We start from the raw sequence: 25,135 nt of genomic DNA on the forward strand, positions 1-25,135 counted from the left end.
ATTTAGCTGGGGGGGAGGGGGGGGGGTTTGGGTGTAACACCAAAGATGGCTCAAATGCGGGTGGGGCTGGGACAGGTCCGGATCTTCTATTGGAATTTAAAGGGACCAGGATTTGTGAGTCAAAGGGTAATTACATTAATTAGAGGAGTTTGGGAATCAAAGATAGGAATCTTTTCCACATGACAAGGAGCTAGGGAGGTAACAAGCAAACAAATTTGTACAAACAAGCTATATATGGGATAAAAAGAAGAGAATTAAAAGGAGGAATGCACTAGAATTGAGTTTGGAAAGGCTTCCAATGGTGACTCTTAAGCTACTGTTCAGACATCAGGATCCCAATAGCCTCCAGGATCAAATACAAAATCCTGTTTCATATTTAAAGACCATCCCAATTAGATCCTCTCTTATCTTTCCATTCTTTTTACACCTTACTACCCAGTACCCTGGATTCTGTGACATTGGCCTTCGCTCAGCTCCACAAACAAGATACTTCCTCCTTCAGTTCTAAGCATTTTCTTTGACTGTTCCCCATCCTTGGAATGCTCTCCCCCCTCCAGTCCACCTACTGACCTCCCTATCCCAGTTAAGTCCTAGCTAAAATTCATTTACTGGGAACTTTCCCAACCCCTTTAATTCTAATTCCCAATATATCTAGCTTTGTTTATATTTGTTTGCACAATTTTTTCCCCTTTCGATTTTAAGCTCTTAGAGGATATAGGGATTGTCTTTTTTACCCCAATGCTTTAGCAATGGCTCTGGCACAGAGTAGGTGTTAATAAATATTTATTTAGTCTCTGAAATACACAATGAAATAGGGAATCATAGATCAGAGAGTTAAATCTAGAAGGGGCCTTGTAGATCACCTAATCTAAATCCTCCCTTTAAAAATTAGTCTAGGCTAAAAAAGATTGTGACTTCAAAGATCCTATAATAAGCAGAATACCTACAGAATAAAAACTACCTTTGTTACGGTGATACAGTCATTTTTCAATCCTGTCCAACTCTTCATGACTAGTTTTGGAGTTTTCTTGGCAAAGATACTGGCATGGTTTGCCATTTCCTTCTCTAGCTTATTTTACAGATGAGGAAATTGAGGGAAACAGGATTAAGTGATTTATCCAGGGTTCTATTAAGTTCTCCAGGTCACGTTTGAACTCAGGAGGCTATGTGTCCCTGACTTCAGGCCTGGCTTTCTATTCACTGCACCTGCTGTCCGAAACCCACTTTACCTATGTAGAGACAAGGTTATTGGAGGTAAAGTCAGGGGTGCTTAATGATGGTACAATCCATTTTAAATAATAAAGTACTTGGAGTAGATAATACACTAGGAGTATATTGTTGTTATTGTTGCTTTTAAATAAACTTGAAAAAATGTACAGATAGAATTTCTTAATTTAGGATCATAGCATTTAGTGCTATAAGAAACTGTTACAGCACATCTCATAAAATCACTTCCATTTTAGAGGACTTGCTGAGGGCCTTAGGCCCTCTGAAGCATTTAGTATACTTTTTATCAGAGTTTCTTCAATTTTTTTCCTTGCCCATGACTTTTTTTGGCAATATGATCCTTTTTTAAGTATATAAAATGATATATATGTTTTAAAAGAAAGCTAATTATATTGGAATTCAGTTATCAAAATGTTTTTTCATCCAAATACATGAATCCTAAGTTAAGAACCTCTTTATTCTTTTACTCTTTATATATAGAGAGGTCACCAGTAAAATCCAAGCAGAAATCCCTAGTCTGGTAGAAAAGATCTTTCAATCAGTCTTTTTTTCTTTTTCTATTTTGTTCCCCAAAATCTAGTGATTTATTTTGGGTTTTTTTTTCCTTTTTGATTTTCTTCCTTTCACTCAAATTTTAAATCACCTCTCCAATATAACAACCTTAGCATTCCTTTTCCTCTAAACTATCTAGTACAAATTAAGTTAACAATTGATTGGTTTCCTTGCTTTTCTCCATTATTGTAATGTTGTTCAGTGGTATCTGACTCAGTGTCAGGGACCCCATTTGGGGTTTACTTGGCAAAGATACTGAAGTGGATTGCCATTATTTTTTTCCAGTTCATTTTACAGATGAGAAAACTGAGGCAAACAGGATTAAGTGAGTTGGCTAGGATCACACAGCTAGTAAGTGTCTGAGGCTGAATTTGAATTCAGGTTCTGCTGACTCCAGCAGTTTATTTACTGTGCCACATAATTCCATCTCCCCCCCCATGCTTAAAACATACTCTCCCTTCCACCTCAGCCCTTTAATCCATCCCTTCCTTTAAGACTCAGCTCAAGTTGTTCCTCCTAAAGAAACCATTTCTGATCTCACCAGTTTTTACTGTATGAGTATTACAAGTACAAAGTATTACAAAAAATACTTTGTAAATAATTTGCATTTTGTCTGTGCACACATTGATTCCTCTGAGTAAACTATTTTGATAATAGGGTCTGGTTCTTTTTTTAAAATAGTGTATATCCCAAGTGCCTTGAGTGGTAGCTTGAGTATAGTATTTAATATTTTCCTGTTGAATGAAATAATTTGAAGTTTTAGAGCATATAATACTAGATGTAGCCACAAATAAAGTACATTTCTGTCTGTGACTTATCCAGATTTAGACTTATCTATGTGCCAAGTTGACCTAAAGCATCAAAGTTTAAAATAAGGATGGAATTCTGAAAGCAGAAAAGATGCAGGTCACCTATAGTCAAATGATAAATCAAAAAATATATATCTTACTATTAAATCCATTTCATTTTCATGTCATGGTATCACCTCCCTGCTGCCATAGTCCTCTTCAACAATGAAGAATAATAATTTCAATGGGGAGGAGGAGGAGGAAAAGGAAGAAAAGGAGAAAAAAAGGGGAGGAGAAGAGAAGGAAGAGGAGGAGGAAGAAGAGGAGGAAGAGGAACAGAGAAGGAGGAACAAGAGAAGGAACTGGAGGAGAAGGAGGAGGAGGAGGAGGAGGAGGAGCAGGAGTAGGAGCAGGAGATGCTGCCCCACTGGAGAACTAAATGGCACTGGCCAATTGAGCAACAAAGAATAAGCCCTGGAAATACAAACAAAAGTAAAAACCAGTTCCTGCCCTCAGAGAGCTCCCTTTCCAACTGAGGAGATAATATGTAAATATATACAAATACATACAAATAAAATACATTTAGAGGAGCTTAGAGATCTTCTCTGAGGAGATGGCAATAGCAGCTGGAAAAGCCTTTTGCAGAAGAGTGATTTGAAATGAGATCCGAAGGAAGCCACAGAAACTGAGAAACAGAAGTTTGGAGAAAAAATATTGAGAGGAAGTTCTGCAATGTTATGTTTAAAGAACCTCAGGTAAGCTTGTCTAGCTGGATCCTGGATTCAATAAGGAAAGTAAAGTGTAAGAAGACTGGAAAGTAGAAACTATGCACTGTATAAATATAAATAACTATATTTCAAATTTCAGAAGCAGGTAGATGGAAGCAGGAAGACCTGAGTTCAAAACTGTTCTGAGACATGCTGAGCAATCCTGAACAAGTCACTTAACCTGTGTACATTCTTCATCTTGTGAAACAAGGATTATAATAACATCTGTCTCACAGAGTCATTGTAAAGATCATGTACTTGGATAGGTAAGCATTTACTAGCTTCATTTCAATATAATTAGTTTCCTTTTTAAACTTACGTATGAATGAGATAATATTTTTAAGTGACATATAGCACTGTATAAATGCTTACTCCCATCCCTTCCCTTCCCTTATATGCCAGACAGATTCTGTTTTAAAAGGAAGCTACTTTGGTTTATCTAATAAGAAGAGACATATGTAGATCTACCAAAATCATTTAGGCAGCTAAACAGAGGCTGTGATAATATTGGGTAGAGACAAGACAAGGAGAAGACCAATGGTAATAATCCAGGTTAAGGGATAAGAGGACCTGCAACTGGAGCGGTGGCTGTGTGAGTAAAGAGATGTATGTAAGATATTTTATGAAATTATAAATGACAAGATTTAGGAAGGCAGTGGTTAATGTGGGATGAGTGGAGAGGAGAATGACTCAGAGACTGGGAAGGATGAGTGATTGGGAGGATAGTGGGTGCCCTTCATAGTAATAGGGAAGTTGAAAAGAGGGGAAGGTTTAAAGAAGAAATTAATATGTCTTATTTAAAATACATTAACCTTCAAAAGCTGATAGGAACCTAGTTGGACATGCCCTAAAGACAACGGATGATGTAAAATTGCAGCTGCAGAAGGAGGCTGGATATGTAGATGCAGGTATCATCTGCTGAGAGAAAATAAGTGGACCCATTGGAAGCCGATGAGATCCCCAAATAACATTGTCAAGAGGGAAAAGAAGGGGCCAAAGATTGAGCCTTGGGATACGCAGACAGTATGGATAAGGAGAACATGTGAAAATACAAAAGGGCAATGACGGAAAGCAAAAGATATTTCTTCCCAAGTTATCCAAATGCTGATCTCCATTCTCTACTCTATTTTTGGAGATCTGTCCTAATGAAAATAGTCCTTTCTCAAAGATGATATTGAAAAAAGTCAGTTATACTAATCCCATAGCTATAGTCAGCCCTTGGTAGAACTGTTCCAGAATGGTACTTTAAGGTAGCAATATTAGAAGTATCCTAGGAAGGGGGGTAAGCTCGGTATTTTGGGGATTTGAGCAACAAACCCAGCAGGCTTCCTGTGGGTATCACAATGATTCACAAACAAGGAAAAACAATGTTTTCACACATCTCAGAGAGCCAGACTTTGTCACTTCTCCCTGACTGTTCCCTTCCTCCACTGGAAGTTATTTCAACTCTCAATATCATCAGAGAAACTCAGACTTATTCATAATCACATGGCAAGGTTGTGGCTCCACTGGGACTCAAAATGCTGAATTTCTGACTTCCCATTTCATATTTTGGTCATAAAGATTCAAAGAAATTCACCACACACAGGGAAAAAAAAACCACCTTACAATTTAGCCTCTGCTCAGGCCACAAAATCTAATTAATACTCCATGCCCAGTGTCCTAACCAATACCATTTGTTCTTAACAGAGGGGGTCATTCATCTTCCTGCCAGTACTTATGACCACTACTGCCACTGACACCACAGCCTTGTCCACTTCCAATCATTTAGGCCAGAGGTCATCAACAAAAGGCATTCAGGCCCTTACGTTCCTGATAGATAGCTGGGTGACCCAGTGGATAGAGGGCTGCACAGAAAATTAGGAAGACCTGAATTAAGATCAACTTCAATGATCCTGGACAAGTCACTTAAACTTTCCTGAGCAGTATTTTTCTCATCTATAAAATAGAAATAATAAAGAGAGTTTACTCTCAAGGGTTGTTGTGAAAATGTAATGAAATAGTGCTCTATTCATAAAAGGTTTGCAATCCTCAGAGCATTAGTTAAATGCTAGCTATTGTTATTATTGTGCTGGGGTCTATATAAAGAGAATTATATGGATTTAGTCTAAGCAGGGTACATAAGAAAGGCTCTAAAATAGGTGTTTGTTATTGATTGTTTGCCTAAAACAAAATTCAGGGACAGGAAGGAAGAAGGTAAAGACTTATGAGAGAATATCAGAGAAAGAAGTACATAAACTTGGTCACGTCTCTCACCACCCTCCTAAACCCCACTCAGGTGGGGGAATTAGCAGTAAACTAAAAGAAAGGAAAGGAAAGACCCAGGAAAATCTACTCCATTATCTCATTGGCAATCTAAATTTAACCAACTAGGGAAAATTCCTTATCAGTAGCAACATTTACATGGTCTTGAAGATTTGCAAACCATTTTACAAAGGATCTCATTTTATTTTCATAATCCTGAGAGGCAGGTTAATCCCACTTTATAGATGAGAAAACTGAAACAGAAATTTAGTGACTTGACTAGGGTCACCTATTTAATAAATGTCATAGGCTAGGTTTGAACTCAGGTGTTCAGGATTCCGGTTGCAGCTTTCTCCCTTTTTTAATTATACTAATGACTATCATCACCTCATATTGCTTTATAGGATTAACTGCTAGCTGTCATTGATTTAATTTAATTTTTCTTCCTTTTATTTCAAAGTAAGAAAACATGAGAAAGATAGCAATTAATGAAATTTTTAGATCATTAAATTAAATTCCCTGCTGTTTTCTCATAGCAATTAATTTTTTTTTTAAAAAAAAAGCATTCCCTTAAGTTATCTAATCCATTCTTAAAATTTTACAACTAAGGAAATTCCACAACTTACCTTAAGTTATTTCAATATTTCAACAATTCAGTCATCTGAAAACTCCCCTCATGATTAATAAAAAATCTTTCACACATTTAAGTCACATAACTTTCTTCTACCAGTTATGACAAAAAGGACCCAACAGTTTCTTTTCTTACCATATAATGACCCTTACCTACAGTCTACTAAGAAGAGAGGAAACAAAAGAATGGCTTCCAAAAACAACCCCAGCTTTCAAGTTTCACTGATCATAAACTCTCAGAGATAGTATTGATGCTATTTGGATATCTTCAGAGAGATTAAATTCCTTGACTTCTCATTGGTTCATTGCTGTCTAGAGTCAGGATTTTTTTTTTTAACCTCTCTAGAGATTTCAATGTCTTTTCTTTTCCTTCCCTTTTCCTAAAATGAACCAGAACACTACTGTCCCAAACTCTCCTCCATAAGCCATATTTTCTTTATTGTGGATTATTCCTGTTACTCTGCTGAGCACCATTCATTCTGCAGCTAAAAGGACACTGTTCTACAATTAAAGAAACAACTAAATATAATTGCTTTGTATATTAGATAGTCCCCTTAAAAAGAGTCTCTTTCTTCTGTTTTTTGTTTTTGTTTTTGCAAAAATCTTACACGACTGGCTTTATAGACCCATTATTGTACTACTGGTCAGTTCAGTTTCCACTGAGGAATTTTTTTTTCCCTTTTGAAATTTGTTATTGGATAATCCCATCTAATTTAGACTAGCTTTATATCAGGCCCAGAAACTATGAAGTTTCATTTTTTGGTATTGATATATTTTCATTTCTCACTTTGCATCCATTTTCCAAAAGAATTCATGACAAATTTTACTATCAATCCAATCCAAAGTATTTTATAATATGGTACAATAAAGAGAGAAGTGCTTGGAGTCAGAGAATCAAGTTCAAATCTCATTTTTCAGATTTACCACCTGTGTGATTTTGGATAAATTAACCTTGGCCTCAATTTCCTCATGTGTAAAAATCAAAGGGTTGGATTACCTTGTCTCTGAAGATCCCTCCAGCTCCAGATGTGTGATCATTCTTTGAGATTATTTTATGAGACTGTTTTCTTCCCTATCTCCCCACTTATAAGCACCCTTATTTGTATCTAATATTTTCTCTTCCATATCAAGAAACAATAAATAATCTTTTCTTTTAAACCTTTTCCTTGGGCTAACTATATTTACCATATTTAAGTATCTTTATAACCTCCTCAGCTATTGAGAAAGAGACATAGCAAACTGTTGTGCCACAATAAAAATAGTCAGGGCTACTTTTAAGAATATTATTCAGCTTGTTTCATTTCTTTTAACTACTAATTTTAAGTTTCAGTTCATCAAAAATTACCGGTTTCTAGACTTATATGAGTTCTTATCCATGAAATCAAGAATTTGACAGTCAAACACAAACTATAAGACAGTCAAGTAGAGACAGTGCTTGATCTGGAATTAAGAAGAAACTGGCTTTAAAAACTACTTGAGACAGTGGTTGCTAGTGAAATCATTTAATCAATTTCCTCATCGGTAAATTGGGAATAACATCTGTAACATTTGGTCAGTGTGATAAAGTTTATAATTCACTTTGCAAGGTTTAACTTTACAAACCACTTATTACCAGGAAATACTAATTTTAAGTACATGAAGGTCTTTGACTGCAAAAACAGAATTGGCAAATTGGAGATCTTTTAAAAATAACTTCCTAATAAACAATAAAAAAGTTCTAACTCCTTAAAATGCATTTTGAAGGAGTCATTTTTAATATGTTAACTCAGACTCATAATCCAAGTTCAAAGGGATTCTAAATTTTCCTTATAACCTCAGTCTTCTGTTTCCATTTGTTTCTGTTGACTTGGGAGAGAAAAATCCTGAAGTTTCTTATAAAGTTAGATATTCAGTGAAGTTTGTAGTAAATAAATAACTAAGTCACCCAGGAGAAATTAACCATTACCTAAGATTTGGATTTGGGTCTCTTGTTTAAGTCCTAAAATTGACATTTCAAATCAGAAATTTGGGGAAAATAATAATATTTGAAATAGAAATGACAGTACTAGGTTTCATAGAACCAAGAAACTTCAAAACATACTATATATACTGCCATTATTACTTTTTTTTAAAAAAATTCTTTGTATTTCTAGCAAAAGTTGTTTCCTAACCATAATATTTTAATTAAAAACTTCAATTACAATAAAAATCTTACTCTCTGGATTAAAACCATATTACTACTATATAGCAGTCTGTTACTATAAGTCCCAATTTTTAAAAAATATTTATCCAAGTGTTAAATACTTTAGAAATTCATTAAAATAAATTTCAGAAATACAGTTAGGAATGAACATGTAATCATAAATTACCATCTATAAATGTACTGCCACAAATGAAATGCCAAAGAATTTTCCCCTTTCAGAAACCAAAAACCTGTGAACATCAAAATGGAGGGAAAAAAAACATTTGCTTCAGTAACCAAAATTCTTAAAATAGATAGAGATCACCACATTCTTGATTATGCCAAGAAATCCAAAGCTACTTACGAGATCAATTTAAACAGAATTATAGGAAATCACAGCTTGACAACTCTAATATCCAGTTGCCTATTTGACATTCAAGATGATCCCTGAATTACAAGCAAGCCACATATTGCAACAGAAAACAAGTATTGATTAGAATGGTCTTCATCAGTTTATTTAAAGTACAGAAAATTAACCGGTCAGTTCAGATACCTACCGGCACTGATTGGATTTCTATCACTGTTATCACTTCAACTAAGCAGCATCGACTCATAATCCCTGCCACCAGCACATAAGCAGCAGCATGCAAAAAGGGACAGAAGAAACAAACCACAGCTCAAAACTGGACCATGAATAATGTATAGCATGGCCTGGTTTGAATCCACTTAGTTCAGAAGAGAGAAAAGAGAAGTAGCTCATTAGGGCATTTCCTGAACCCTGGTTGGAATTTCAGTTAAGGGAGAAGAAATGACAAAGCACTTTTAAGGAGGAGGGGGACTTCCTATCTTTGTCCCAAGTGTGTTGGGGAGTGGAGAAAAGTGGCCAAATGAACCCACCTAGATAGTGGTGGTGAGGCCCCAGAAAGAGCTCACTCTGATCCCAGGATTGCCCCATCCTTATTGCTTTTGCACAGAAAACACATTCTTGTTATCAAATTGGACTACGGTCCTGTACTTTGTGACAATTCCGAGTCTACCCCTCTTTCATTGCTCTCACCTGCTTGTGTTTTTCAGCTCCAGAAGGTTGTATTTCTCCTGAAATACTTGTCAAGCTTTTGCTTCCTTTTTGGCATAAAGTTTAGTTTTTTATTTCCTTAGATCTCATTTTGCTTAAAAAGTTCCTTAAGGATCATTTATATCATACATTATATCCCCTTGCTCAATTACATTTTCATCTTATCAATGGGATCAAGAGATATGATTCCTTATAGCAGGAATTCTCAATTAATTTTTTTTTCCCTGGGCAAATTTGGTGAAATATAAATCCCTTCTCAGAATAACATTTTAAATGCACAAAATAAAATACATAGGATCATAAAGAAAATCAATGATGTTGTAACAGTTATCAAAATAAAAAAAATCAAACTTGCAGACCTCAGGTTAAGAATCTGTCCTATAGAATATAGGTGCTATGAGGGCAATTTCATTTGTCTTTCAGTCCCTGAATACTTGGCATAAGTTAGAGATGCTTAAGAAATGTTTGGTGGTTGATTGACAAAATATAGATCTCAACATCATAGATTTCAAGCTGAAGGGGACAGAAGGTCAACTGGTCTAATCCTTTCATTTATGGATGTAAAAACTAGGATCCAGAACAGCTAAGTGATTTGCAGTGTCATATAGCTAATAAATTACTCAAGCAAGTTTAGTCCAGTCTTCTCAATTCCAAGTCCATTATTCCAAGATGAAGGCAAATATAATGAAAAGCTCTTTAGGGTAGGGGACTGTTCAGCTCTTGGTTTATTTGTTTTGGATCTACAATGCTTGATTCAGGCACTTAAATGTTTTTCCGAACATAATGCAAGGAAATTACGAAGTCTCTGGATTTCATTATTCCTTTCCTATCCTGATTTAATCCTTGTTTTTCCTGGAGGTACACTGATGGGATTTGCCCTATCTTTACAGATCGACCTTCCCAAGAGGGAGTACTTAATAGTCAGAGTATATCCCTCAGGAGTTCAAAATCCAGAGCTCTCACTTTTGCTCACCAATCACAATTTGTGCTATAAGAATTAGCAGGACACTAGAGAATAGTGGCTTCATCTGCTTTTCTCTATTTAACCTACATTTCTGATTCCTGGAGCAAGACTTTCATGTTAATGACTGAAGTTTCATTTTCATTTCCAAAGGTTCCGTTCATATTACTGTAATTTTTGTGTTTTAAAAAGAGGAGTGCAGTCAAGTTGACATTTATGTTTGACAAGGAGGGTGATTAGAATAACTGAAAGTATCTCACCAAAATACTTGGCTTCCTAGTCTCTGGAAAATATCTCCCTAACAGTCAAGTGGGAAGAAAAGTCTACCAGAATAGCTAAGTTCCCCAATCATCTTTCATTTCAGATGACAGTATCAACCTTGCTGAAAGCCCTAAAGGAATGATGAGATTTTAATAAAAGGTAAAAATTGTTGATTAGAGTGAATATTTAGAACAGAAAAACTTTTGACTGCATTAAAGTTAGCACTTGAAAAAAGGAAAAATAAAATAATTAGGAATACCATTTATTCTAGTTTAGCCTTAAAACAAACCAAAAAAAAAAAAAAGAAATGAAGTTAAAAGTCAAGGCTAGTATTGTTCAGTCATTTCAATCGTGTCCAACCGAGAAAAACAGAGTAAAGTGACTTAGCCACAGTCACACCGCTAGTAAGGGGCAGAGGTCACATTTGAATTCAGGTCTTCCTGATTCCAGGCTCAGCACGTTTATCTACTATGCTACCTCACTGCCTTAAGGATAATAAAATCACTTCAAAGCAGAGCTCTCTAGTTGCTTCAAAACATAAATTTGCAAGTCTATTAATAGGAGATGAGATTCATAATTATTCAACTGTGGATTGGCTCCTTCTTGAAACTCTTATCTTTAACCCAAGCACAGTATTCTGTATTACTTTTGGGGGGCTGTTTCTTGAAATACCTTCTCTTCCCCCATGTTTGTAGTCTTTCCCTTATCACTTATCATCTCCAGGATGGAAACCCAATAAATTTTGTTTAATACAAAATAAAAAACCCAAATCCCTCATTTTACAGTAAGATCAAGGTCTTCTAGGAAATAAACAAACTGGTTCCCACAGTAGTTTGATACTAACTGCTCAGTTTCACTACTGAGTTGGTAAATTCATTCTGCAGGCAGGTAAAGAACCTGCCAGATTTTCTGTCCTAAGGAGAAAGAATTTTTAGATTGACACTCTCAGGAACACTCCACAGCTTGGAACCAAGCGGGCCTTTGCAGTATTTTACCTGGTTGGACCAGCTTCCTACTGCCTACCTCAAGGGGAATAAGTACCTATTAGACAAAAAGGATTGTCTCTTCCAGGAACTCAAGAAAAAATTTGAAACCACCCTTTATAAAATATGTCCACTTCTTTCAATACACCAAGTCAAGATTTATCTTGGAATATACCTGTTTGATCTTTTTTTTTAAGGTTTAGTCAAGTTCATTTGTGATGAATTAACCCAGAGAAGAGTTGCTAGCAAAATAACCTGATTCATTTTTAAAAACTTAAGTAAAATAGGTTGAATGGGGCTTTGCTCCAGAGCAACAACACTCTATGGGAAATAAGAGGTATGGGGTAGACTTCCCCTTTTCAGGGCATTAACATTTGTGAAGGCTGTTTCCTTCCTGCAGTCCATTTCTTTGCTCCCAAGGATCTGTTATTACATCCCTCTCCTGTGGCCTGTTTCCCCCCCCACCCCCCAGATCTTGCCCTGGGGACCCATATCCCATGAGTCACGCAAGATCAGTGGCTACAGTGATATATTTTGGGAGCGCCTACAAATCTCTTTCTCCTTAGCCTTAATTTAATTCAACTAGAATTTCTAGTTAGGGTCTTTGTAGACAAAGACTCTCTTTTGCTTTGATGGTTAATGCTTCAGGGTGCTCTCTAGCATTCCTCCTATCTCACCACTATTACCATAACAGTTCATAACAGTTGACATAGATGAGCTTGAATAACTCAGGATATACTACATCTGATTTACTCCAGAGTAAATGGAGGCTCCAAACACAAGCCCAAAGCAGAATCATACTAAATCTAACTTCTTGTATGGGTAAGAGGAGCATGTTATTCCAGCCATTTGCCAAGTTGAAGAAATGTCAACATGAAGAGAACCCCAACCCACCAAACTCCACAGGATGACTAGTACCTACAGCCCCCCTGCTCATACCTCTCAACACTGACCCATACCCAACCCCCAGCATCATGGTTCCACAGCTTTCAGGGACCTCAAGACTTCTTTGATTTTTATGGAACTTAGCCATTTTTTAGTGAGACTGAATGACTGTAGAATCTACTATTCCTTATTATTGTTCTATAAGAAACGATCAGCAGGATGATTTTAGAGAGCCCTAGAGAGACATGAACTGTTGCTAAGTGAAGTGAACAGAACTAGATCACTGTACAAGGCAACAGCAAGATTATACAATGATCAATTCTGATGGACGTGGCTCTTCCCAATAATGAGATGATTGAGGTCAGTTCCAATGATCTTATGACAAAGAGAGTCATCTACACCCGGAAAGAGGACTGGGGGAACTGAGTATGGATCACAATATAACATTCTCACTCTTTTTGTTGTTATTTGCTTGTATTTTGTTTTCTTATTCATTTTCTTTCCTTCCGATTTTTCTCGTGAAACAAGATAATTGTATAAATATGTTTACATATATTGGATTTAACATATATTTTAACATGTATAGCATATTGGATTGCATATCTAGAGTGAGCAGGTGGGGGAAGAGGAGAAAATTTGGAATACAAGACTGGGAGGTCAATGTTGAAAAATTATCTGACCATGTGCCTTGAAAATAAAAAGCTTCAATTAAGAAAAAAAGAATCTACTATTCTATTTCTTCCATAGTACACAGAATGATCAGTGGACTTTGGTTCAGACTTGCATAATTCAGGAAAATGACCATGAGTCTATCTGCAGAAGCATTATGTTTCTTCCACCAGTTCTTTGGATTTATTAGATGATTTTATATAATAATTTTATATATTCTAGTCCTATTACTTCCATGGAAACTTTCCCTGAAAACTCAGCCACAATGTTTTTCCTTTCTTTGAATGCATGAAGCTTTTATTGTTTTCACTTTTCCCTTAATGTCCATGATATACATCCTGTTTTGTGCTTGATTTCACAGAAATGCTGATGCAGCTGAATGAGGAAGATTCATAGTCAGGTCAATGGCACCATGAAAAAAAAATGCTATTGTGGACAGGAAAGTCATGAAACAAATGACAGCACCAAGTAGCCTACTCCTACTGTAATATTTCACCTGATGTATCACATGAGTTTCCTAGCTTTGGAATCACTTCTTTGAGTTCTTAGTAACCTCACTCCAGTTATAGTTCTGACATAATATTTTTCTCATGAAGACAGGTTTCTGACCAATGTGAGTTTGGTCCTGTACCTCTATTCTCAGAGAAATACCACAATCTAACCTAAAGATACTTTTACAGTAACCCTCCTAAGAAATGCCCTTCCTACTAAGTCACCTTTTGCCTAATGGGAAATAGCATCCTCTTGGAAAATATATACAAGTTCTTAGAAGATTTCAAGGAGTCTGTTGACTCCCCTCATTCTCAGAATGGCCAAATTCTGAATTATCTTGAACAAGTATAAGAAGAATATTTTAGCTCCTTTCCAGAGTCTAAGTCAAGACTTCTAATGGAAAACTCCTGACCTGGTAGATCAATTTTTGAAGGGTTTGATTGTCTTTATCCACAATGAATTAGCTCAAATGAAGCCATAGAGCTCAAGATCTTCCTTATTGATGGAACTATGATTTATCTTGAAACTATCTTCATCCACTTCAGGGACTTTAGCCAGAATACCAAATTGGTTCAGGGCATCTTGAAAAACTATGCTATTCCACTCACTTGCCAAGTTGGAGAAATGTCAATATGCAGAGGAGATGAATATTGGGAGATATGTTATAAACTAGGGAGACCATATGGATCCGTGTAAGGTGGAGGAGATATCAGAGTGGGGATCCCAACAATGTTGAAACTTCCCTAGCAGTTCCTCAGTTTTCTGAGATCCTATTGTTACTACATCAGGAGGTCTTTTTTTTTTTCCTGAAAGCATCCCCCCCAATACTTTCTGCTGAATACTTCCAAACTTCCCATGGGATTTCTGGTGGTGAAACTACTACTAAGAACTTGGTCTTAACCCCTGTCTTTAACTATCCACAACCTCAAACAATTCCTTATGGGCACTGATGTCAACAGTGACATAGAAGGATCTGTACTCCATAGCTATCTGAATCCTTCAATATGTTGAACCTTGTGGAAAAGAACCATCTTATATGAAAGGAATTGCTCACAGTAAGCCCTAATTTGAGGAATGAAGAGATCGTGTTGAAAAAACATATATCACATCAAAAATCCACACAAACCAGAAGAACCTGGAAGTACCTACAAAGTGTTTGTCAGCTCACAGAATCACAGCATTGGAAGCAACCTCAAAATTCATCCAAACCACCTTGTTTTTGAACTGAAATGCCCCTCAGTTTATCCAACAAGTGATAATCTCATTTTTCTTTAAAAACTCCAGAAAAAGGAACTCACTATCTCCTGACACAGCTCTATTCTAATTTAGAGTATCTCCAAATATTAGTAAATTTTTCCTTCTACTAAGCCTATTCTTATCCCTTTGAAAGCTTCATTCCTTGCTCCTTATTCTGCCTTCAGGAATCAAACCAAACACATTGGACAGCTCTTCAAATATTTGAAAAGAAATGCCACTTTATGTTCCTAAATTTTCTCTTCTCTAGGTTAGACATCCATAATTCCTCATATGGGATAGTCTCAAGGCATTCTTCCAGCCTGTTTACCCTTCTCTAGACACTCCAATGTATCAGCTTCCTAAAATGTGGCACCCAGAACTAAATTCAGTATTCCAAATGGGATTTGATCAGGACATTATGTAGATAGCACCTCCCTACTCTCAGAAGCTATGGCTTTTAATATATTCTAATGTCACAGCTTTTTTTGATCACCATATCATACTTTTACTTCATACTATGCTTCTAATCCATGAAAAACCCTAGGGTTGTTATTATTGTTTAGGAAAAATTGATGTCTAACTAACCATGTCTTCTCTGACTTATATTTGTGAAACTCACTTTTTGAACCCAAGCACTTACTGGCAAGACAGACATATCTAGTCCTGTGTATTTGCAAAGCCCCCTGTAAAATAAGCTCCTGCTGCATCACCTGTTGATTTCTACCCATGGACACTGGTAACAGCAGAATTGCCCCAATATTGTGGGTAGACAATCTAAGCACAGCCTTTCCAAGTTTAGTGCATTTCTTTCCCTCTGCTGGATTACCCCAAACCACTGACCTACCTCTACAATATATATTCTGACTCCCCAGTCTCCATTCTTATAACACCCAAAGGATTCCTGGATTCTCTCTTATTTCTATATTGCACTAGTCACCATATTCTAAGTACAGAGTTCTCTAAGACAAGTATTCTCAACAAGAGAATAAAAAAAATCCTTGAACATAACTATTAGACGTCTTGCACCCAAGATGACTTGGTTACTCTATCACCTAGCACAGAATTGTTAAAATAATTCCATTCACACATCCATCCAAAAACATTCCATATTACACAACTTTTTTGTTTCTAGTCAGATCTTGGTTTCTTGGTAGCCCTGGCTACCTGAGGCATTTATCCAGGCTCAGCTTTCAAATCGTGCTATGAATAGCAGAAATAGCATTTCAATAGGAAGTTGACTATCATGTTGCATCCCTAAAAAGCCATTAAGTATAAGGGATTCAAGTCTGTTGCTCTACTCAAAATATTTATTCTAATTGATAGATATGAGAGATTAGTTGCTAGGCTCCTTCCCAATGGCACAGCTGTTGAGATTTGTTTTCTATTAGCTAATGTTGTTCTCCTTACTAGATATTCACACCAAATTTCATGAGTCTTGCTGTAATGGACCTACTTGAATCTTGAACTATAGCTACTAAATCCCTACTAATCCATATCAAACACTTCCATTAGCAGGGAGCTTAGAATGATTATTAGCCTAAGAAAGATCATGGAAACTGTCATGTAAAATATATGCCACAGAATCAAGGGAGACCTTCCAGTAATGATATCCTATTAACCTGTAGCTTTAAGATAGGGAAAAGCATGGCATCAAGAGTAATGGAAATAGACTTCTAGGGGCTGCAGTAGATGGAGACTGACCTGGAGTCAGGAAGACCTGAGTTGAAATCCTGCCTCAGACGTTTATTGGCCATGTACTGGCTTACATGGCTGGGCTGTCTGCCTCAGTTCCCCCATCTGTAAAATGGGAAAGGTAATAGCATTTTCGACATCCCAGAGTTGGCTTAAGGATACATGAGCTATTTGTAAAGTACTTTGAGAACAGTAAAGTGCTACATGTTATATTAATATATAGCTTACATTTTATATTAAATAATGTATTTAAAGGGTGTGGTTACCAAGCTACTATCACAAAAAGATGTTGCCTTTGGCAAAGATTTTGACAAAGTAAAATAGGTAGCTACTAGTAGAAAAAGCACAAACAGATGGAATCAATATAGCATAGGGTCTGGAGTAAGGTAAATCTGACTTCAAATCCTGCATCAGTCACTTACTAGCTGTGTGACCTGTCTGCCTCAGTTAAATGAGAATGATAATAGTATCTCCTTCACTGGGATAGGAAGATCAAATGAGATAACTTAGAAAGCCCTTTAAAACCTTAAAGTGTTAAGTAAATGCTAGCTATTTTTAGATGTTTTCCTGTTGAGTCCAACTTATTTCATAACTCTTAGTTTTAACTCAGTATTGGTTATTTTTCTGAACTCTTTAAATTTTCTAACTTTGGTCTTGGCAAGTCATGGAATTACCCATTTTTCTACTTCACTCACCAATCTCTTTATCAAAATTAATAGTCTGCTAGGTGGCTCAGTGGATAGAGCACTCTAACTGGATTCAGGAAGAACTGAGTTCAAATCCAGCACTAGACATTTACTAAATGTCTGGACAAAGTTAGCCTCTGTCTTCTTCCTTCTCCCATTTATAAAATGGGGATAATAACATTTGCAGCCAAGCAGTATTTTGAGGCTCAAATGAAATGATAAATGTAAAGCATTTAGCAAAATTCCTACTCCATTCTAGGAACTTAATAAATACTTGTTTCTTTCCCCATTCTGTATAGATGCCATACTTAGTACTTTTCGAAATTCTGGAACACAAATAGGGCAGTGGATATAGCATTGGGCCAGAGTCAGGAGGAATTGAGTTCAAATATAGCTTCAGATATTTAACTAGTTTATGATCCTGGGCAAGTGACTTACCCAGTCTGTTTACCTCGGTTTCCTCAAATGTAAAATGGGGTAATAACAGCACTTACCTCACAGGGTTTTTATGAAAACCAAATGAGATAATAATTGCAGTTTTAGCACACTGTCTGGCACAAAATAGGTTCTATATAAACGTTGGCTATTGTTTGTTATCTACTCCCTTATCTCAATGAGAGATAATAGGTGTCTTCTTAGAAAAGAATCTGTGGTTTATAAACCCATCTTTTTCTTTTTAACTATATTTCATGGGAAGCATGAAAACCAAACATATAAACATTTATTTTTTTTCTTTCTCAAAAAGTTTTGCCCAGTTAAAGAGAAGTATTACAATGATGAACATTGTGTGGTTGCCAAATTCCAGGCTCATTTTTGTGCATTAGGATCAATGATCAATAATAGATAATGTTGAAGTTAGAACTATTGATGAGTTGGGAAGGGGGGGAGAATTGTGCTTGCCAAATGCAGGCTAATGTATTTTTAGAAATAGAATCAGAAAGCAGTTCTTAGAAAAAGAAAAAAAAAAACAAGAAGAGAAATGATGCTATAAGTGATGGACGAACAAGAAAAAGAAAGAGGAGGGAAGAGAGAGAAGGAAAGAGAAAAACAGAGATAAAGAGAAAAGGCAGAGATTAGAGACAAGATTTTAAATGTGAAATGCTGACAAAATTTCCTCGGTTTTGAAGATGCAAGTCTCTAAAGGCTATTAGTAAAATCTCTTTTATGTTTTTTTCTTATGTGAATGGATGTCTAAAATGTTTAGAATTTTTTCTTTTCCACGTAAGAAAATCATAAAAAGAAATAAATTGGCCAAAGACAATTCATTAATATATCCATTGCTATCATCATGTAGACATCCACATAATTCCCTGTCCTGAATATCTCTTGTTCATATTTGCCCTTACATTAGCTGTGGGGAAGAGGGTATGAAACTAACAAAGTGGAAATTACAGCCCTTTACTTCCACCTTTGCCTCCTTTGTACTTACACATTCCTGAATGATAACTAGAAGGTGATTGCTATGTCCACTATAAATTTTTCTAATTTCAACTGTGCATTAAATAGAGCAAACCCAATATTTTTACTCATTCCTATCTGATTTTCTATTCTATTCACAATTGTTATTCTAAATCATCTCTTCTCTCTATAAAAAGGACCCATAGTATCCCTTTCCCTCTCTATCTTTGCTAAGATATTCCTGTTTGGCCAAGAAAATTGAGGTTATGTGGTGAGCTCCCTCTATTTCCTTCCTTTCCAACTCATAACCCTTTGTCATTTTCCAGGCTCTGTCCTGAGTTCCCCTCTTCTCTTTACACTGTCTTAATTGGAGAAACACTTAGCCCCTATAAGTTCAATTATGATTTTTATTCAGATGTCTTGGAGAACTATAAATACAGCCCTAGTGTCTCTTGTGAGTTCTAATTCCATATCAAATTCCTATTATTTATGTTCCCTCTATGCATGTAAAATGCATATTTCAAACCAGATCATTTTATTCCCCCTCAACCTTTTCCCTTCTGACCTTTAATACTATCAATGTCACTAACATCCTTCCAGTCACTTAATTTTGCCACTTCAGCATCATCATTTGACTCCTTCCTCAGACGCATCCTCCACATCTAATCAATTGTCGAATCTTTTGTTTCCATCTTTATAACATCTCCTTTTCCCAATTCACCCAACCATCATTCAGGTCATCATTGCCTCTTCCTGACCTCAGTATTTCCTTATTCTATCTAGGATCTAAACTCTTTTGCTGGGCAGGTAAAGCTCCTCACCATCTGGCTTCTTTCTCTCTTTCCAATCTTTTTTCCTAATACTTTACTCCTCTCATGCTATGTTTTAGCTATACTGGCCCACCCACTGTTCTCACATGTTACCTCCCTTTCCCTATTTCTGGTCTTTGAATTAACTACCCTAAAATCAGAATATTTTTCTTCATAAGCTCTGTCTTTTCAAATTGCTAACCTTCTTCAGAAACACAGCTCATAAGAAACTGGAAACTGAGTGGATGTCCTTTCGTTGGAGAATGGCTAAATAAGTTATGCTATATGAATGCTATGGAATGTTATTGTTCTATAAGAAACAGTCAACAGGATGATTTCAGAGAGGCTTGGAGAGACCTACATGCACTCGTGCTAAGTGACATGAGCAGAACCAGGAGATCATTGTGCATGGCAACAAGACTATATGATGATCAGTTCTTATGGACATGGCTCTCTCCAATAATGAGATGATTTTGGTTGGTATTAATGATCATGTGATGAAGAGAACCATCTATACCCAGAAAGAGAACTGTGGGGACTGAGTGTGGATCATAGCATTTTCATTCTTTTTGTTGTTTGCTTACATTTTATTTTCTTTCTCATTTTTTTTCTGGTTTGATTTGATTTTTCTTGTGCAGAGAGTTGGAGACAATGTTGAAGAAAGGATACATGACCACTGAGGTCAGTTATAGGCAACTTTTATCATCTAGTGAGCACGGCCTCAGAATGAGAAACTGAGGTGAGAGGAATGTATGTGTGCATACATTGGATTTAACATATATTTCTACCATGTTTAACATATATTGGACTTGCCATCAAGGGGAAGGGATGGGGGAAGGAGGGGAAGATTGGAACATAAGATTTTGCAAGGGTTAATATTGAAGAAATTTTAAAAAGAAAGAAATAAAGGGGAAAAAAAGAAACACAGTTCACGAATCACCTTCTACATGAAAGTCTTTCTTTATCCTCAAGCTTTCCTCAAATCACCATGTTTTCATTTTGTATATAATCTGGTCAAGCTTATACAAATACATGTTGGGTCATCCATTAGAAGGTAAGCACCTTGAGAGTAGGCACCTTTTAGTTTTTATATCCCCATCACTTAGGATAATACAGGGTACTTAATGAATGTGTGTCAATTGTATTCTCTTGTGATTGTTAATTAATATATGCACATTCACAGTTAGTGCATAATGCATACATAATTTACATTTATCATTTCTAATTCACTAAAATGCTGCTAATCAGACAGTCTATCATCTTAAAGTTAAATGTAAGGGGGAAAAGTATAATTACAAATTACAAATGTTTTATTTTCTAAGAAATTCAAAGTAGGATTAGAAAAGACATTAATGTTACCACAAAAAATAAAAAAAAGAGGACTATCTACTCTAGGCATCTCTGATGTATACATGAACATGATAAAATTGGACTATTAGAATTATGTTATCCTGTAAGAATAGTATTATTATTAATTTCTAATCAGATAAACAGATATTTTACTAAAAAACTATATTAAAGCAATAAATAGTTTAGTAGAGCACAGATGAAAGTTATAAAGCTAAATTTTACTTCTCTTTCTAGACTTCTACTTAGAAAAATCATTAGATGAATGAATAAAAAATACGTAAGACTTTGCTATGTTCTCACAGAAGTTGTTGTTTTAACCTTTGTTCTGGAAAAGGACATCAGAGAGGTGATACCATGGCATGCAAATAAATTGGATTTAAGTGAGGGAGAACCGTGCAAAGGCTGCTACTCCAGAAGCATCTGGGCCCAGTATCCAGATATAGATCAAGAGGACTGGACTGGAGATGACCTGGATGAAATGGCTATGAGAAACTGTGGTCAGAGGAATGGCATGGAGATAGTGAGAAAGCAGATATTATAATATAATGCTAAAATAATGTAATATAACATACAATTATATAATAAATACAATACCAGATATACAGTGGGACAGAATTCCAGGTCTGGATTCAGGAAGACTCATCTTGCTCAGTTCAAATCCAGCCTCAGACATGTAGTAGCTGGGTGACCTTGGACAAGTCACTTAGCCTTGTCTGCCTCAGTTTCCTCATCTGTAAAATGAGCTGGAAAAGAAAATGTCCAAGAAAATCCCCAAAATTTTTGGTTTTGGACCACAAATCAGATTTAATTGGTATAGGAGATTCCTGATGAAAAAACTCCCTCTATGATTCTGATAGACAACAGTTCTATATCAGTCTGAGAAGATTGCTTGGGAACATTGAGATGTGCCTTGCTTCCTACTAAAAAGCCTGTATCATCTGAGTTGGGACTTGAACTAACGTCAGTACTTAATCAACTACATTATAGTCCCTATCTAACCATATAGATCAATAAGTGGACATCACCAATCTTGAAATTTAGCCAGATCTATCTTCAGAAAACACCATTTCAGCGGCTAGCCTATTAAAATTCTGTTTAACTTTTATTAAACTGGAGTTATAATATCCATAACAATGCCCTCAATGGTATTCTGAGACTTCAGTAATTAGGAAGGAAGCATGACATAAAGGATGTGGAACAAATTTAAGATGTGCATATCATTATATCATTCCAATAATAATTTCTTTTTTACCTCAGGAAGTTTTTTTCATCTACCTCAGCGTGCTTTAGAAACATCAACTCATTAATCTTCACAAGTCCTATCAAAGCTAGTGAGGATTATCATTGCTGCCATGACACATGGGCAAACTGAAACATCTACAGCTGTGGTGACTTTTCCAAGCTTCCTTATTCACTTTTTTTTTTTTAACAAAACAAGGAAAAGAACTAACAAAATATATAAGGTTTCTACAGAACTACATTCAGAGTTTATACTTTATCTTCTACTTCTACTTCCCTGTCCAAGGTATGTTAACAGCCTTATTAAAACAAACAAACAAACAGCAACAAAACAAAACAAAAAAAGGATCAACAGAGTTGTATTTAACTTTCTCAACTCCTTTAATTGCTCTTTTCTGTACTTGTTTACTCCTTGTGGTAGACATTCTTCTAATTCACTGGAGGATTTGAGAGCCCTCACTTACCCTCAACCTGGTTTAGCCCAAACCAGTGTGTAGTCACTGTGCATGCTACAGTAGGTTCTTGGAGACACTGGAGAAAGGTGGGATCAGATAGGCACCAAACATGGAAAGCAGCCTTAGAAAGAGCTCATCTCTCCTCTCTGGAGAGATCTTAGTCTTCCCTGAATATATCCTCCACACCCTTTCTTGCCCCTAGCGTGTGCCCTCCCCTCATTGTATTTACCTCCTCCCTATTCTCTAAATCTACTTTTTTGTCCCTAAATCTACTCTTAAAACAAGATCTGGAAAATCCATTTCAAAATCCACAAATAACTTCAATTCCTTTGGGGCATTTGCATTTCCACTAGGGCAGGATCCTTATTTTAAAGGAAAGAAGCTGATTTCAAGCTTTTGTAAGTGCCTTTAGGGAGATTTCGGTGGGTGAGGTGGTCAGTGGCAATTTCCCAGCAAAGCACATGCTCTCCTTACTCTGCAAACTCATAATCATAAATTATCATGTACCCGACACAATGATTTCTGTTTTATAAACTCCCAAGTGAAAATTACCCTCTCTTTTCTTTAAAGAAAAGAATGGCTCCACAAAATAAAGCATCTAGATTAATACTTTAGATTCAACTAGATTAACAGTGAGCTCAGTCTTCAAGTAAACATCAGTTTTCTCCTTTGCCTTCCCACACACAGAACCAGTTAGCTAATTTCTGACCTCTTCAGCAAAAACTACAAAAAGCAGGGAAGAGGCAAAAAGCAAGTTGGAATCCACATCTTCCTTCAAATCCTGGATACCAAGGAGAAGAGCAGGTGCTTAAGGTGATTGGTACCTATGAGGAGCATCTGTTGGAGGCTAGAATATTGGGAGAAGGGAGAAGTCTTGAAAGGGAAGTACCAGTAACACTGGAGAGTTAGAGGAAGAGACAGGGAGAAGTGTGGTTTCCTTTTTGTTTTCTTAATGTATCCTATATACAACTCGTTTTCTCATTTCCCTGTGAGAGAGTAATACAAAGCTAGGAACATCTTATATATAAAGTCACCTTCCATTAAAAAAAAAAAAAAAAAAAAAAAAAAGCTTTGTTTTAATTTAAGTGAATTTTGAGTAGTGTAAATAGTGGAAAAGGTTAAATAAATCATCCTTCCAACAACTTAAAGACAGGAAGAGGAATCCTTGTAGCCTTCCTATACACAGTTAATTCATTTCACAAGTTGAACTGGACAAGGAGGGTGAGCAAGAAAAGAAAGGAAAAGGACATTTCTTGATAACTATATATGAACTTGTTGAGGAAGAAGAATGGCAGGGAGCTCCAAAATGAGTTTTACTCATGGTAGGCTGCTTTCTGAAGTGGAAAAAGTACCAACTGGTAGTCAAAGTTTTGTGGAATACAGTTCTGTTATAATTTTTCAGGTGGATCTTAAGCAAATCAAACTTTGTGCCTAAATGATATGATCTACAAAATGAAGTGATTACTAAGTCTTCTATCTAGAACAGAAATGGACCTCTGAGACAATCTGGTTCAGCTATCTCATTTAACAGATGAGGAAGCTGAGGCTAAGTGATTTCCCCAAAGTTACTTGGGTAATAAACAGAGCATTGTGAGTTGTCTGGACTAAAAGACCTATTGTATCCCTCTAGTTCTGAAATTCTATGGTTCTATAATTCTCTGGATCACATGAAAATATGATAAAGAAATAATAGATTTTTGTTCGAAACTCTAATTGAGAAGCCAGAATTTCTGAAACAGAGCAAGCCAGAAACAGAAGCAGATTTAAATGAGAGAAAGGAATCACTTCTTGGAAGAGAGGGAAGTAAAGAGAAAAACACAGTATTTTCTTTCATTTTGATTTTAAGTGAAACTATAAGTGGGGATGGGAATGGTATTTTTTATTCTATTTTAGGAAAATTTTTTTTAACCTCAGAATCGATAGCCTTTTGTTTTTGGAGCCTTGAAGCCAGAATGAGTGACTCAAAATAGTCCCTGAGATCTTTCTTTTTGAGAATTTATAAGTACAAGTGAAACAGAAAGCAAAAAGACTTAGGAGATTGACCTTATTTTTGTTTTTCTTTACTGAACTTTCAAAATAAACCCTTTGTTTTCCATTCCTTTCTTTCCCCCTGGAGTTCCTCCTGGAGAGAATACCATTTCTGATGTAAACTACTGACAATTCCCAAGTGCCTGTGGACCTTGAGCAAGTACCTCTTACTTCACAGAGCATTTAGATGGCACAGTAGATGGAGCACTGGACTTGGTATCAGTAAGACCCAAGTTCAAATCCTGCTTCAGATACTATCTATGTAATTCTGGGCAAATCATATAACTTCTTTCCGCCTCAGTTTTCTTATTTGTAAAACAGAGATAGTACTTGCCTCCTTGGTGGAAGTGTGAATAAAATGAGCTATTTGTAAAATGCTTTGCACACCTAAAAGCGACATGATAAATGCCACTTATTGTCACCATTATTATTGCTATTTAAACACAGTTCTCTAGATTTAGGCAATATACAAAGAAAATAGACTTTATGGTTTAACTTTATGTTCAAGGGTTTGGGAGGTTAGATTTCAATCCTGCCTGACAGAGTT

At 36.1% G+C, this 25,135-nt stretch overlaps 1 protein-coding gene across 1 annotated transcript in view; it reads right to left on the reverse strand.

Annotated features, from left to right (window-relative positions):
• Positions 1-9,069, reverse strand: part of TFEC (transcription factor EC) — an 86,380-nt gene extending 77,311 nt beyond the window's left edge. The window contains exon 1 of the mRNA XM_023504822.2: positions 8,927-9,069. Coding sequence (XP_023360590.1) covers positions 8,927-8,983 — 57 coding nt within the window. The 5' untranslated portion in view covers positions 8,984-9,069. The remainder of the gene's footprint in view (positions 1-8,926) is intronic.
• Positions 9,070-25,135: the final 16,066 nt, after the last annotated feature.

Source organism: Sarcophilus harrisii, chromosome 5 (genome assembly GCF_902635505.1).
Source record: "Sarcophilus harrisii chromosome 5, mSarHar1.11, whole genome shotgun sequence".
NCBI classification, from domain to species: domain Eukaryota; kingdom Metazoa; phylum Chordata; class Mammalia; order Dasyuromorphia; family Dasyuridae; genus Sarcophilus; species Sarcophilus harrisii.